The following is a 15,115-nucleotide window of genomic DNA, read 5'->3' on the forward strand; positions in this document are numbered from 1 at the left end:
TCACTTCATAAACGTCCTCGACCTTATTTCTTGATTTACTTCCTGGTCTTCCTCTACTCATGCCTGCTTGAGTACCAAAATGACATACATGTTTGTTGACATTTTACCTACAGTTATCGCAGTTTAAATGTAGTCAAATGCTTGGTCGTCAATGGATCCGGCTGTGCGCCTCGTGCAGCCGCGTTGTTCACCACAACAGAGGAGGAAGAGGAGGAAGAGGAGGATGGAGGACACTGGCAGGACACAACAGTCTGCAGTATGTGACAAGACGCTCCTGTCACAGCGACTTGGGGGATTTATACAAGAATGAGTCGGTTCAGAGATATCTTGGGCAGCTCATGGAGGAATACGGAGAGCTCAGCAAGAAGTTACAGCATGCGTTTCTCAGCGATGCAGAGAGGAAAGACCTGAATAGGAAACACACTGAGTTGGTGCCAGTGGCAAATGTGTTTCAGAGCATCCAACATGCTTTGAAAGACCTTGAGGAAGTCTTATCTCTTCTGCACAGTGAGGAATATATATATATATATATATATTTTTTTTTATGTCTGTGTATTTCTGTCAGGAACTTTGTCAGTGAGTTTGTTGCTGCCTCAACCACAAGGGGTGGTATTGGGTCAAGCTATCAAATAAGCTGTCAAAAGTTAATATATGTGTCATTCTGTTTTAAATCCTTTACAAAAAATATAGTCGCTAGCTAATAGTACTAGATACATACTGTACATCCTTCTAAAACTTTAAAATATACAGCTACTACAGGTAAAATATATATATATATACCACAGAGTCATTTAGTAATGCCAGAGAAAATAACAAAAACACCATAAAGTAGGACAATGTCTATGTTAACTCACTGTTTACTACTGCAGAAGACCCTATAGCAATATTATAGTGACTTTTCATTAGGGATGGCATTTGAGTGTTTCTCTTTTTCAGGTGTCCTTGAAAAGTCTTAAAAAGTCTTGAAAATTATCCAAATTTAAGGTCTTAAAAAGTATTAAAATGTTATTAGAGGTCTCACTTTTTTCACCATGCAATGACAGGCTTCTTTACAATACAGAACAGGGTTAGTGGTACAATATGGCCTCCATTGTCCATTAATATGTTCCTGTTGTCTTTTTTACACTGCTCATTTATATTTTCAGAACCTCCATTATCTACCGTATGTTCAATTGGAAATAGGCTAGTTTTGCCAGCTTTGTTTCTTTATTTAGGTTTTTGAGTTGCTCTTAAATTTAATACCGGGTAGCATTGAAATTGTGTTTAAAAAGTCTTAAATTTGGCTCTCTAAAACCTGCAGATACCCTGTTTGTGCGTTCCCCCTGACTGCAGGTACAGCTGGAACCAGAGAGGAAGACGAACAGATGACCCAGCTGCTGAAAGAGGAAGAAGCGCAGATCTCCCACAGGATTGTAGCCTTGAGAAAAGATGTAAGAGTCTAGATACCAGATCGAACATGTATATGGATGCACTGCTGAACATCCAGTGTTAATGTGGAGTGTATTTTTCTTTTTCTCCAGTTGATCAAAGCTCTCGTGCCCAGTGACCCACATGACTCCACTAATGTTCTTCTGGAGGTCGTAGCAGGACGGACAACAGGAGGTAAGGTCTGTTTGACATATACCGGTTGGAACTAGGATGATAATGATATTAATAGTGATGTTTTTAACCCTCTAAACTGAGACTGAAGACATTTTTTTCAGCCCCAGTTGAAATTTTGCCCACCAACTTATTTTCCTAGCAGCAGAGTAGTTTCAAGAATGTAATTGAATGATTGAACACAGGCTGGCTACCTTCCAAAGTGACCACTAGAACAAAAATACTGTAAATACTTACAACATTTGGCCAGTGGCTGCTGTTTAATAAATCCTGTGCATGTGCCTGCATGGATCACAAAATATTCTCTCTAACACTCCACATCCTTACCTGTGGTTTCAGGTGACATCTGTCAGCAGTTCACCAGAGAAATGTTTGACATGTACCAGGGATTTGCCAGTTACAAGAATTGGGACTTTGAGGTTTTCAACTACACACCTGCTGAGTATGGTAAGGCTTCCTCTCTGTCCCGCTTGTCTGACTCTTAGTAAAATGGAGGAGAAATGGATGTTTTTCCTGGTATGGTGTTATATCTTTATGCATGCTTTCAACAGGTTCAAGACTTTGTCATCCTGTTAATTTTATTTGTCTTGGACACTTGTGAACATGAACGGATCCAGACAACCGAGGCTCTCATCTGTGATGCTGTTAACACACAGAACCTGGACCTGCTTTATTGACAATGAACTGGACTTGCTTTATTTACTCCTAAAATGTCCGTTTCAGCATTTACATTTAAAATTAATTTTGTTAAAATGTTGTCCCTGTGTCCAAAATCAGCTTCCAGTATTTGCCTATTTATGGCATCATGAGAGTCTTGGCTCTTATTTCTTGCTTTGGAGGATAACTGTTCATCTTCATAAATAACCAAGCTGTCCTGGATCATTGCATTGTCATTAATTGTAATTAATATGTAAGCTCTGTTTTTAGGTGGAGTTTCACTTAAAACTGATTGTGCCCCTCAGGTGGTCTGCACCATGCAGCGGTGAGAGTAGCGGGGGAGAATGTGTACAGACATCTGAAGCATGAGGGAGGCACACACCGGGTGCAGCGGATCCCTGAGGTGGGCCTCTCCTCCAGGATGCAGCGCATCCACACCGGAACCATGACCGTCATCGTCCTGCCTCAGCCCATCGAGGTACACTGTACACTGCCAGTCTATTACTTTGTCTGTCTGCATGTATGCACGTTTGTCTCTTTATGTCACTGCTTTTCTGATTGCTGGACTACTGTCTTTCTGACCAGCTTGATTAAAATTGTGTGTTTCTCTTGTCCTTTGTGTGTTGTGAGTGTTTTAAAATCCTCTTTGTGTTCGTAGCTTGACGTCAGCATTGATCCAAAGGACCTGCGGATCGACACGTTCAGATCACGAGGTCCTGGAGGCCAAAGTGTTAATACAACAGACAGCGCTGTGCGCATAGTTCATCTTCCCACAGGTAAAACATGCTTCCAGAACAGAATTATTTTAATGATTTCTTAACAATATGCTTACTTTCAAAACTGTGACCGGGTTTACTTAGTGATGGATCATAATGACTGATTACTATATTAGTTTGTGTTGTAAATTAACACTGTGTCTACACTCCCTTGCAACATCATCACTGTTCTGCTTATAAGTCAGGCCTTGTTGCCATCTGTTTCCATGGTTACCCCCCCCCCCCCCCCCCCAGGTACTGCAGTGGAGTGTCAGCAGTCTCGCTCTCAGCTCCAGAACCGAGACACGGCAATGCGCATGCTGAAGACCCGCCTCTACCAGAGCATGATGGGTAAAGAGTCTGAGCAGAGGCACACAGCGCGGAAGCAGCAGGTGACTGCACTCCCATGGCAACTTTTAGTAATACATTATTTACACATTCTCTTCTGTTTGGATACATCTTAACCCATAGCTGATTATTGTCTGCCCTTAAACCCCAGGTGGGCACCCGTTCCCAGGCAGAGAGGATTCGCTCCTACAACTTCAGCCAGGATCGCGTCACAGACCACAGAACCAGCTACGTCACCAGAGACATCAAGGTGAGAGCGTGTCAGTGTGTCTCCAAACTCTACAGGATAAATCATGAGAAACTGTCAAACCTGTAGTACATTTTATGTTTTTCATGCTTTGCTTTACTTGTAATTTCCTACCACAAAACTTAAAACAGGCATTTGCAAATACACAAGATCTGATGCAAATTTCCTTGTGTGTGATTTTAGGAGAGCAGCTATGTAGAAACCTGTTGAACAGAGACAGAAACAGTTTTATCTGTATCTTTAACCGTTTCTCTGTGTCTGTATATTTAACTGTATATATGTAAACCTTTCCTATTTGTCAAGTTTTCCTTTATGGGTGCCTCTTAATTTTTCACCAGAAGGCATCATACAGCTTCACTCCTGATATAGGTGTTGAAACCCGCCCCATCATTTGTTTTGAACCTCCTTTGTTACTCGTACGTCACATCTGTTCTGGCTCACATTTAGGAGTTCATGAGAGGAGGGGAGGCCCTCGATGATCTGATCTCTGACGTTCTTGACCACGGAGAGAGGGAGGCTCTTCTGGAGCTGGTGGAGAGCAGCAGCAGCAGCAGCTGAAACGGCCCGAGTCTGGACAGTCTGCGGATTGACACCCACCAGAATCTACTGATAACTGAATGCAGGCTACTGGAGCTGGAGAAGGCTACAGTGTGACTGTCTGTGAGCCAAGCATATAACTCAACATATATGCTGTTTGGTGGATACATCTATCCCACACTACCATGACTGCATATGCCTTTAGCACCGGTGGCCCCAGTGGGAATCAAACCTCCATGGAGTCACGGGACCGCCATGCCTCTCTGCTCAGTGAGCTTGAGCCTGGAACTACTAGTAGATACTAGTAGACACAAAGTGAAATGAATTGGACTGATGCAGCACTAGCAGGAGGCCAAATCCTGGTTTCGTTAAAGAAGCTCCTGTGTCTGATAGTTGACTCGGACATGGGGATGTAAACAGACGTTAATGTTATTTATTTTCAGTAAGTATCCTTGATGGTCCCTTGCCAGTGTGGGTGTGGCGAAACCACCTATCAGTTCAACACACACACTTTCACCCCCAGCATGTCACACCCTCTGTATGTGTGTGTGTGCCAGCTGACCAGGAACCTCTTCTTTCTCCCCGAGTCATCTGACCCCGTATTATAAATGAATGTTTTTCCACCCTGGTTGAAAGCAGCTTTATTTTTAACTAGTGACTGTCTTAGTGAAATAAATTATGATCATCCTTTATTCAAAGACCTCTGAAATGCTTTACTTTCATTGAATTATATTTCCTGAAATGAAATGACTTAAATGAGTTCAGTACGCTGTCAGTCATCAATCATGGAGATCACATTTTTTTCCCTCCTTTAATCGCCTCTCTTTTCATACTGCTCTAAGAAAGTATGACAAGTCATTCACTTTACATGGCCAATGTTCAACAAGGATGCCTTACTAGCTTTACATAAATTACACCGGTAAAAAAATACAGATATGGAAAAAAAAAAGAATACAAAAATTTCTTTCACAATCCCTCTGTATATGTACGTCTGCAGGTAACAGACCACAGGAGAATTGTATTTACATTAATAAAATTACCAGATTGGGGAGTTGACAATGTCGTATGGCGGAGATAATGCCTATACTCATACATACCTTTATATTGATAGATTTCAGTACAAAGGGAAGACAATGGATAGTATCCAATGCTAAAAATGTTTTTGATTATGGATCCTTGCGACTCCAAGTTTCTCAGCTTAAGTCCTAAAGGCCAATTTTTCCTCTGACTAGAGGATGGAAGCCAAAAAAAACACATGACCGTGTGGCATACATCTTGGGTTTTAAAAAAAAATCCTAATACAGCATAGCCTTCAAAGACCCAAGCAGTGCATCCAAATGTCAAAGCTCCCTGACAGCCACATTTCACCTGTGTAGATGTTTTATTTCACACATTAAAAAAAGTCTGATACTGCAGAATTCTCATCACACTGGCTGTAAATTTGACAAAGCGCATGTGTTTGGGTCAGTCGTCCTTGCCCCTCTGTCGGATACTCCTGGCTTTGCCGTTCTGCGTCTTGCTCTTCCTGAACGAAGCAGGTCCGCCTTCCTCTCCGAGGGAGGTGATGGTGCGTTCCTTGAACTTGGGTTTGGGCTCTGGGGGCAACTCATCTGGAGCGCTGGCCGCACCTCCATCCACCTGGGGCAACTGCAGGTCCACATTCGCACTGGAAAGGAAAGAAAACAGAAAAATTTGAGCCTTTTAAGTCTCTGAATGCCACATCTGTACACTAGAAAATCGAATCTGCTGCTGAAACAATCAGCAATGTGATTTGGAATGAAACTCTTCACTTATAGATGGGACACTTACTATGGGTCCTCCTCCTCTTGGATCTGTTCCCAGGTCCCATATGGGTTGACTGTCCTCGTCCTCTTGGCTTGTGTCTTTTCTTTCTTTTTCTTCTCCTCGGGTTCAGCCGTTGTGCTTTGGGCCTCTTCCTCTCCTTTGTTCTCTTCACCCTCCTCTTTCTGAGCATCATCACTCGCTTCATCCTCTCCCTCCTTTTCCGAGGGCTCGGTCTCTGCTTTTCTTTTCTGAGAACAGCAAACAGGGACATTTGTTAGTAGAGTTTAAAATCCCATTGATATTATTGATAACCTGTGTGGTCTGAGGATCATGTTCACAGAATCCTGACAATACTCTATGAAGTTACAGTTCTTGTTGACCAATTCTCATTCGCTGATGCGAGTCTTCTCACCCTGAAGCTGATCTTGGGGACTTTGGGTTGTTGGCTGGCTTCTCCATTGTCTTCAGCCTCCTTGGACGGCTGAGCCCCGTTGGAGCTCTCCTCTCCCCCTGAGAGAGGCTCCGGCTGAGGGGTAGATGGCTTCTCCTGACCCTCTCCCTCTCTGCTGGACCCGGACCCAGAGCCAGATCCAGATCCAGATCCAGATCCAGATGCCTCCTTTGAGGGAAGGTCCGCTGGCCTCTCCCAACTGGACTCTGTGAAGAAAGATGGAGCATGTGAATACCAGAAAGTAGCTCCATAAAGAAGGTGAAATGGACTCCAGAAAGAGAGCAAAGTGCATAGCAAATTAAGTAAACTCAACTGGGATTTAAAAAACATTTGGTGCTTTAAAAAATATAGAAAATTATTCTACACAAAAAAAATAATGTATTTTGGGGTTTTGTCTTTTTAAGCTTTTGTCATATGCCGCTGAGCTCACCTCCAGTCTCTGTGTTGTAATAGTAGGTATAACCATCAGGACTGACAGCTTCCATCCAAGCACAGCCCGACGAGCTCTACAGAGAAAAACACAGTGAGCTCACACCATCACTGGAAGGCTGAAAGATGCCACTTAACATCTAAATACATGTGATAAGCAACCAACACCAGAGGCTAAAGCCCATTTAAACAGGTAAATAATGAAATAAATATACAAGTAATGCGTGACAATCAAAGATTTACGAGAAAGTACCTCATTCTGTCCAAGCTGTGCAGAGTCTGAGCTTTCTCCCTGGAAACCCCCTGGCTTTTCCCACCGAGATTCTGTAGTAATAGTACAGAATCATTAGACTCTCTCTAACAATAGAGATAAAAACTCCTCATACATATGACCTAAAAGTATGAAAATATCGGGGGAATATGTTGATGTACAGGTTATGCTCACCTCCGGTTACAGTGTTGTAGTAGTATGTGTGTCCATCATCTGACTTTCCTTCCACCCAAGTCTCTGATTTGGCGGGGGCTTTAGACTCCTTTCTTGCATGCTTTTTTGTCTTTTCTTGTCTTCGGGCCTGCGGCTGTACCTGCGGCTGTACCTGAGGCTGTGCCTGAGGTGGTGTTTGGGCTGGGGAACCTAATCCCAATGCAAAAGACTTCATTAAAATGCGATCAAACAGCAAAAGTTCCTCTTGAGCGGTCTACTTTGATCTAACTAACAAAGTCAACACGTCATTTATCAGTAAAAATGTCACACAAATACCTGACTCTATTCCCATCCTCTTCATATCTTCCTGATATGCCTTCATCGCAGCTTCCTCCATCGCTGCAAACTCTTTCGACATTTTTTCCTCCTGCTTCGCCTTGTCGATGCTCTTCTTTTTAATCTGCAGCAAGGGAGATGTGAGATGTGTTAATAACCAATAAGAAGACAACTTTGGGGTGAGAGTGTTATGCCTGGACCTTATCTCTCCTGCCAGTCCTGAGAACTGTGCCAAGTTGTTCTCGTTAGTGTAGGACATGCCTGTTCTGTGCAACAGAGACCCCTACTGATGACTATAGTATATGTATAGTCCTGTGTATGCCAACTGCAAGCATATGTGCATCTATGTGTGTATATGAACAAACTAACCAAGGATCTGCATGGGCAGGCCTAGTTCTGAATTTGTGAATACACTAAAATTCACTTCAAATGGTTTGAGAAAGTCAAGCGGGAAACAGAATCATTCTTGAATTGCAGGAGTCTTCATTAAATAAAATGCAGACAGATTTAACAGATCTGTAATGTCAGCTGTTTGACAGGTTGAGCGTCTGGACAAATGTAAAATGCACACATAACTGTCCTCACACTGCCAAAAAGTGCAGGGTTATAGTTAATCTACCGTTCAGTTAATAATCATTGAATTGAATTACATATTTCCTGCAGTTCAATTGATTCCTGGAGATCATATAATCAGTAAAATTAAGATTTTTGCAGCAATTCACTCTTGATTTGTGGATTGATTCAACCCCTGCTTACAAAGAAGAAAGCCTAGATGATAAGGATTGCAAGGATACCTCAGCAATTTTGGCAGCAACATTTTCTTTGTGATTCTTCCCTCTTTCATGGAACTCAACACTCTGCAGAGGAAAACAAACATGATGAGACACACTTGCTTCACAATGAGAAGTCAGATTATCATCTTGACCCCAGCAACATTATAAATGTTTTGGGCTACTCACTGGCTTATTGTCTGCTATCCAACACTTGCAGTACTGACAGAATTTCTTCGGCTGTGATTTCCAGTAGTCAGCCCTGAAAATGCACAGAAATATTAGCAGACATGTTTAAGTTCAAGCTAGCATTGATAGCTAACGGTAACTTTGGCTGTATTTATGGGCTGAGTAATTCATTCGCTGTAATGCATATCGTACATATAAAAGCTTTAAGTGAATCTCCATACTCACATTTTTTAAGTCTTGGTTTTAAAAGGCGGCGAAGAAGCTAAAACGAACTACATAAAGACAACCGCTCCGCACATTTCAGGAATAACAACACTGTCCGTTTCTGATGACGCAATCACTAGTCGTCGTTGAAACCAGCCTCTTTCCACAAAAGTACCGTTTAGCTTAGTTTATCTGAATATAGTAGTATTTCACCGTACACAGGTCATAGAAAAAATTCTATCGTATTGTATTATGTGAATATGATGATGTGATTACTATATACAAATATGACCACACCTCGATGTTGTGTGTGATCAATAATTACCCATCAGTCCACAGTGTTAGCAGGACTTCCCATATGGTCTAGCGGTTAGGATTCCTGGTTTTCACCCAGGCGGCCCGGGTTCGACTCCCGGTATGGGAACAACTCTTTTGCCCTGAAAACCCTTATCCAAGCTTGTAACACTGGGATTTATAGTATAATTTATGCATTTGTTGGCCTTTCGTGTCACAGCGACCGTAATTATCTAAAAAAAGACATTCACATACAAACTTCATGCTAGCCTAATTCAAGAAATTTGGATAAGTACACTGTGCCTGTGTCATGCCTCTAAATCCTCAAATTACAATCCAATCCCTTTCTCTAACAAAAAACTTTATAATATTACTATAGAGTTTATACTGACCGTATCAATACATGGTTTAGGTCCTATGGCATCACTATAACATTCCCATGATATTCCTGCAAGGTTTTATAGGTTTGCTGGGTATCCTTTTACAACTTGTTATTGGATTATTACAGGTCTTTTTCATAAGGACTGAGAAAGAAACAAGCCACAGTCAAAAATACATAATGTTCTAACTTTAATTCCATCAGATTATCTCTCTCATCTCCAGCGACTGGTCTGAAAGCTGTATTCAGGCTTATCAAATTGAAGTGCTACTACAATCTTAGGACACTTGCGGATCATTTTTACTGGTTTCAATAAATACCACATCCTTTATTGATTATTGACATCACTATAAGTTTTATTCCAAACCCTTATCAAATATATGTCCTTATAACAAACAAACTTAAAAAATGGGCAGTACAGATATATTTATTTGGAGCCTGCACAAAGACAACGCAAAGTCAAATGGTGACTTTGCCATAGCAACACATAAGCTTTATGAGTTTCATTCACAACTCAATACTTACTCCCACCATTTAAAGATGTTCATTTACATGGATATGCCCACTCTATACATCCACTTTATCCCTCATGAGGCAAAGATCATTTCAAAGGCTTGCTCTGAGATTCCTTCCTATATCAGCTCTACCATCTATATGATATGGTATAATATAGAAAAACTTACATTGCTATAAGAACAGTGTAGGTATTATAGTTCACAGTTAAAAACCTAACTTACAGGAATTCCTATAGCATCATTAATCCTCAAATTCAATGATGTTCCCTTGAAAACAAAACACAGACAAAAATCACAATCTTATTGGAATATGGAAAACTCAATGACTATCAGTACAAGAATAAGCTACTGTGCGTATTACAGTTCATAGTTAAAATATCCTACAGGGATTCCTATAGAAATATGAAAGCTTACTTAGGCCTAATTAAATCCGGGCCATGGTGTTCAGCTACACTGCTGGACGTTTGGTCTCTACACCACTTGGCGAGGCACTCTGCACCATCACCGGATCATCGTTTTTTACACGATCTGGCAAATCATTGATTATTTCAAAAACAAAGTCTGAGACTTGCGGCCACGCCAAGGATCTGACATGGTCCACCATTTGGGTGTTCACCTCCTGCTTCCCTGCTGTGTTCTGTCCCGATGCGTCAGTTGTTATAACTGGGGCATCTGACAGCGGAGGCCTGTAGAGCACTGAGGGCATAAAACAGGGACAACTTTTGGGTAACTTTTGAGAAAGATTCAAACCATCACATCTTAGTTCACTGTTTGAACCTGGTCCAAATAGCTGCAAGATGTTCCTGTTATTCATTTGTATTTCACCTTGACTCAGGATGAAGGCATCGTGTTAGCACCTATTTTTGACCAAACATTTTTGAAAAAACAAAAATTGGTACTCAATATGAAAGTGATTACAAATGAATAACAGCAACATCTTGTGGCCATTTGGACGCAGATTGGAATTTTCGTTACATTTCTCGGAGGCAGAGCTGCTCTGGAGGCAGAAATCATCTGATTGGTTGAGTTAAACCCGGTGATGGGCGGAGCCAAAGAACCACAGTTTTTCTGGTTGAGTAACATTAGACTGAAGCCTAGTGAAAAAGGAAAGGGCTAAGAGAGGAAGTAGCTAATATATGAAGCCTAGCAGTCCTGCTACTGAAAACATACAAAAACTAGCCTATCTATAGCTATCTAGATAAGCTAGTTAGCTAGCTGCTGACCTTCTAAGATCATGAATGCCATGGTTATGAATGAATGAAAAAGGGACATTGCCATTTATATTTTTTTGTTTATATTTTGACCAGAGTTCCTTCTTTGGCATTTCAGTTTGTCAGTTAGCTACTAACTTGCACCCCAAAAAACGGTCTCTTTGGCCCCACCCACTGAGGTTTAACTCAACCAATCAGATTATTTCTGCACCCTAGGAAGGACACAGATGTCATCTTTAAACCTGCTTGCATCCTGACTGTGCTGTACTAGACCACAGGAATAATGTGAATTCTTAAACTGAATAAAGAATTGGTATTCCTGTTTAATAGTCCACTGACTGAAAAATCACTTTGATATAAACTGGAAGTTAACTGTCATAAACTAAGTGTTATTGGATGTTACCTTTCAGCGTGGCGTTGGCGTGTGTCTTGGCTGTGACATATTCTGCTGCGGCTTCCTGAAGGCTGCTGTCAATCATCAGCTCAGTCGCTTTTAAAAGATGCTCTTTAAACGCTCCTCTGTAAGGGTCTGCTGAACCTGCATGGCCACACAGGCACATGTAGACAGTGTCACTTATCTCCTCACATTTAGTACTGACAAGTAATGTAACATTTCTTTAAAGAGTAAGTATAATAGATCACTTAAAAACATGGATGCTAGTGATGTAAAATGGAGCTACAGTTAGATCTTCTCATATATGGGTTAAAGGACTAAGGTGTGTCTAGTTCAGGTCATTGCAACCCATTGTTTATGTATTGTATGTGTTATTTTATATTATTACATTGTATATGTTCATTAGGGTTATGATATATTTTATTTACATAAATCATAATATGAGTTTGCAGAACTTACACGCCCCACCACAGCTCTTGGAGCACAGAAAAGTGCGGCAGTGCTTCACAGCAGTCAGGACGACCACGAGAACAACAGCTGAGGCCATTAGCATCAAGCCAATATCCTGCAGATTAGAGCAAGAATATAATTTATTTACCCTCCTCCAGACCCTCCTGGTGACTTCATAAAAGCGAGTAGTGACAAATTCAGCTACTTTTTCGGACCAGTGGGAAAATTGTTAATGTGTGGACTTCCATATGTATCATGTCAATAGAAGACTTAAAGGTCTGTTATGAAAAAGAAAGTTCTGGTCCTCAGTTCTGATTGGCTGAATAATGTTGAAAGCTAATTACTTAAATACATATAGGCCTAAGTGACATCAGAGGGACAGCCAATCTGGTAATCAAATGATTTTAACAAAATTATTGTTTTTACTTAACAATTAAGTTATTAATTTATTATTTGCTACAAAGAAATGCCTTGTCTGCCAATTTGCATTTGGTATGTCCCGTTGCCACCAGTTAGCAGCAACCAATCCTCTTTTGGTGGAAACTATGTGTCATGGTGTGATATAAACATACAAAATATCATCACAGTTTATAAATTATTATCCATCATCAAGGAATCTTACCAGAGATGTGTTTCTGAGCTGCAAGAGAGTGTCTTGTTCCTCATAAGTCAGATGGCTCTTGTTCTTACATGGGAGATGGGATAGTTCTTTAGGCAGGCTATCGGAGCAGCAGACATACCAGTTCCCATCAATATATACTATTATAACCCACGCTAGCCCCGCAAAAAAACCCTTTAAGAGGAGCGTGACAAGCGTAGTGCAAAAATGACACGTGCACTGTGCATTTGATTGGCAGCTGTATTTACAAATGAATCGGAAAATCCTTTGGAAGCGATCGCTGATCCCGAGCACGATGAAGGCGATGAGGAAAGGTGGAAAGGCCATGAAGATGCAGCAGTGCAAACGATTTATGTTTTTGTTGTCGCAGCTGCAGGTGAACTCAACGTGGAATTTAGAGTAGAAAAGAACAACACAGCCAAAGAAGATGAAAAAACATCTCAGGCCAAACGGATCTGCTAACGCTCGTTTTGCTGCTTCTCGAATGGTTATAAAGTTGCCCATGCTCAATCCTCCAAAAATAAAATAAAAAGCCTTAATATCACTATTTCTACAACTCTTTGGCTAGTAGACGCACAACAATGGCAAAAAAACCAAAACTTAAATCAATTCAGTTTTGTGCCTGTATTGAAAGTTGTCAGTACACTGGACTGGTATTTATTGTAATGAAGCTGATTGTCTGCATTTATATTTTTCCTCATGATTCAAAACCATGCCCACATGAGGTCGCGGGGGACGGCCTGGTGGTTAGAGAGGCCGTCCTGTAGCTGTCAGTCACAGCATCCATCACTGCCAGAGGCCTTTGATGTCAAAGCACTGGCATACTGCTGATATTTTGAGAGCACTAACCTACACTACCAGTCAAAAGTTTGGACACACCTGATTGAATGTACTGTTTTTCATTCTCTTAAAGCCATTTTGATCTAAAGGCTTATATGCTTAAATGCTTTAAATTTGTTTTTTTTTTAGACAAATATAAACAATGAAGTTGATGCCTATGTATGAATTTCTTTCAGTGGCAGAGGTGTGACCAAGTCAACTTTGCTCAAGAGTCAAGTCAGTCTCAAGTCTTGAGGCACGATTCTCAAGTTAAGTCCCAAGTCTTAATGTAGATTACCAAGTCAAGTCCATATCATTCATGTCAAGTCTCAAGTCTTAATGTAGATTACCAAGTCAAGTCCATATCATTCATGTCAAGTCTCAAGTCTAAATGTAGAACAAATCAAGAGTCCAGTATCAATTTAATATCTTAAAGAAAATATAATATCTAGGACTTTTCAATGCAATATGGTTTTAATAGAATAAAAACTTGCTAAGAGCATCATGAGTTTGATTTCCATAATCAGTTTCAACTTCAATAAATTCAATCATTCCATACAAATTCAGAAAACAGAATTTAAATTCAGTCGTCTGGTGGAGCAAATCTCATCACTTTCAATCTAAGTCATTTACACAAACACGATTTGCAGTGCCTACTCAAGCAAAAGAGATTATGTCTAACGGAGAACATCATCTTGCCACATGCTTATCTTATTCACTCCAATTTCTGAGGGGGAACAAAAAACACTGTTGATGTGAAATAAGTGATGAAGACATGGGATGGTTTGGCCCACAGAACGGTGTGAACGGGTAGATAGGGCACTTCCTGGCACATGGTAACCTCCTTTGGTGCATCTAAGATTGACTACCATAGAATTTTGATAATGTTGTCATGGAAACGAGAGGTGTATCTGTTTCTGTTTTCTGTGTAGTAAAAGGAAACTGTTGGTCAATGCCCCGCGTGACATGAAGATACTGGACGGTGGCTGAGAGAACAACATACTGAACTTACTTGTTGAAGTATTCAATATGAAAGACTGTAATACCACAAAGTACATTAAATTCCATTTTGGAATTTTGGAAAGTGGTTTTTTACTTTTGCATACATTATACTTGAATTTAAATGTATCTTTGGCTTACTTTACACTTGTATACATTTTTTTCATGATATTTACACTGTACTTTTTCAATACAGTACTTTTATTAAACATGAAATGGAGTCCAGTAGAATGCCTTTTAATTTCATGCTGGAAAATCTGTTCCAGGTTCACATCATTAGGAATATTAAGCATACTCATAATATGAAATTATACAGTCACTGGACTATTGAGTTTTTTGTACTCCATTAGTACTCCACTTTTTGAATTTACAGCTGTTTGAAACTCTCTTTCTTCCTTCATTACTCAGTGCAGGACATTTTATCAAATTGACTATTCCTCAAATCACAGTGAATACCTGCACACTGCGGCAATGCTTTGTGTTTTGTCTTTTTATGTTAGCAACTTTTATGTACAGTTTATCCTCCATGCTGTCCTCTTGGCCAGCTCTCTCTTGCAAAAGAGATTTTTAATCTCAGTGAGATTTACCTGGTTAAATAAAGATTAAATAAATAAAAATAATCACTAAACGTCTAAGCTTCACTGTGCCAACTACAAAGGGTCCTACCATGCTTGGCACACAAGCACACACAATGTACTTGGCCT

The 15,115-nt window shown here is 40.5% G+C and overlaps 2 protein-coding genes and 1 non-coding gene across 3 annotated transcripts; 2 read left to right on the forward strand and 1 right to left on the reverse strand.

Annotated features, from left to right (window-relative positions):
- Positions 1-72: 72 nt before the first annotated feature.
- mtrf1 (mitochondrial translational release factor 1) lies at positions 73-4,849 on the forward strand. Its single transcript, XM_071918182.2, has 9 exons — positions 73-507; positions 1,333-1,430; positions 1,521-1,602; positions 1,939-2,046; positions 2,562-2,734; positions 2,915-3,032; positions 3,267-3,403; positions 3,511-3,609; positions 4,054-4,849. The coding sequence occupies exons 1-9, from the start codon at positions 138-140 to the stop codon at positions 4,162-4,164; spliced, it is 1,296 nt and encodes a 431-aa protein (XP_071774283.2). The 5' UTR covers positions 73-137; the 3' UTR covers positions 4,165-4,849.
- Positions 4,850-4,926: 77 nt separating this feature from the next.
- On the reverse strand, positions 4,927-8,848 carry wbp4 (WW domain binding protein 4). The gene is made up of 10 exons (XM_071918136.2): positions 8,753-8,848; positions 8,528-8,600; positions 8,363-8,425; positions 7,569-7,692; positions 7,254-7,442; positions 7,062-7,132; positions 6,810-6,885; positions 6,341-6,585; positions 5,953-6,176; positions 4,927-5,809 (listed from the first exon to the last, which is right to left on the reverse strand). Coding segments are annotated over exons 1-10 (1,269 nt in total). The 5' UTR covers positions 8,755-8,848; the 3' UTR covers positions 4,927-5,607.
- Positions 8,849-9,083: 235 nt separating this feature from the next.
- Positions 9,084-9,155, forward strand: trnae-uuc (transfer RNA glutamic acid (anticodon UUC)). Its single transcript has one exon. It is a non-coding gene; the product is annotated as a tRNA-Glu (tRNA).
- The last annotated feature ends 5,960 nt before the right edge of the window (positions 9,156-15,115 follow it).

The sequence above is a fragment of the Centroberyx gerrardi genome, chromosome 21 (assembly GCF_048128805.1).
Source record: "Centroberyx gerrardi isolate f3 chromosome 21, fCenGer3.hap1.cur.20231027, whole genome shotgun sequence".
In the NCBI taxonomy this organism is placed as follows: Eukaryota; Metazoa; Chordata; class Actinopteri; order Beryciformes; family Berycidae; genus Centroberyx; species Centroberyx gerrardi.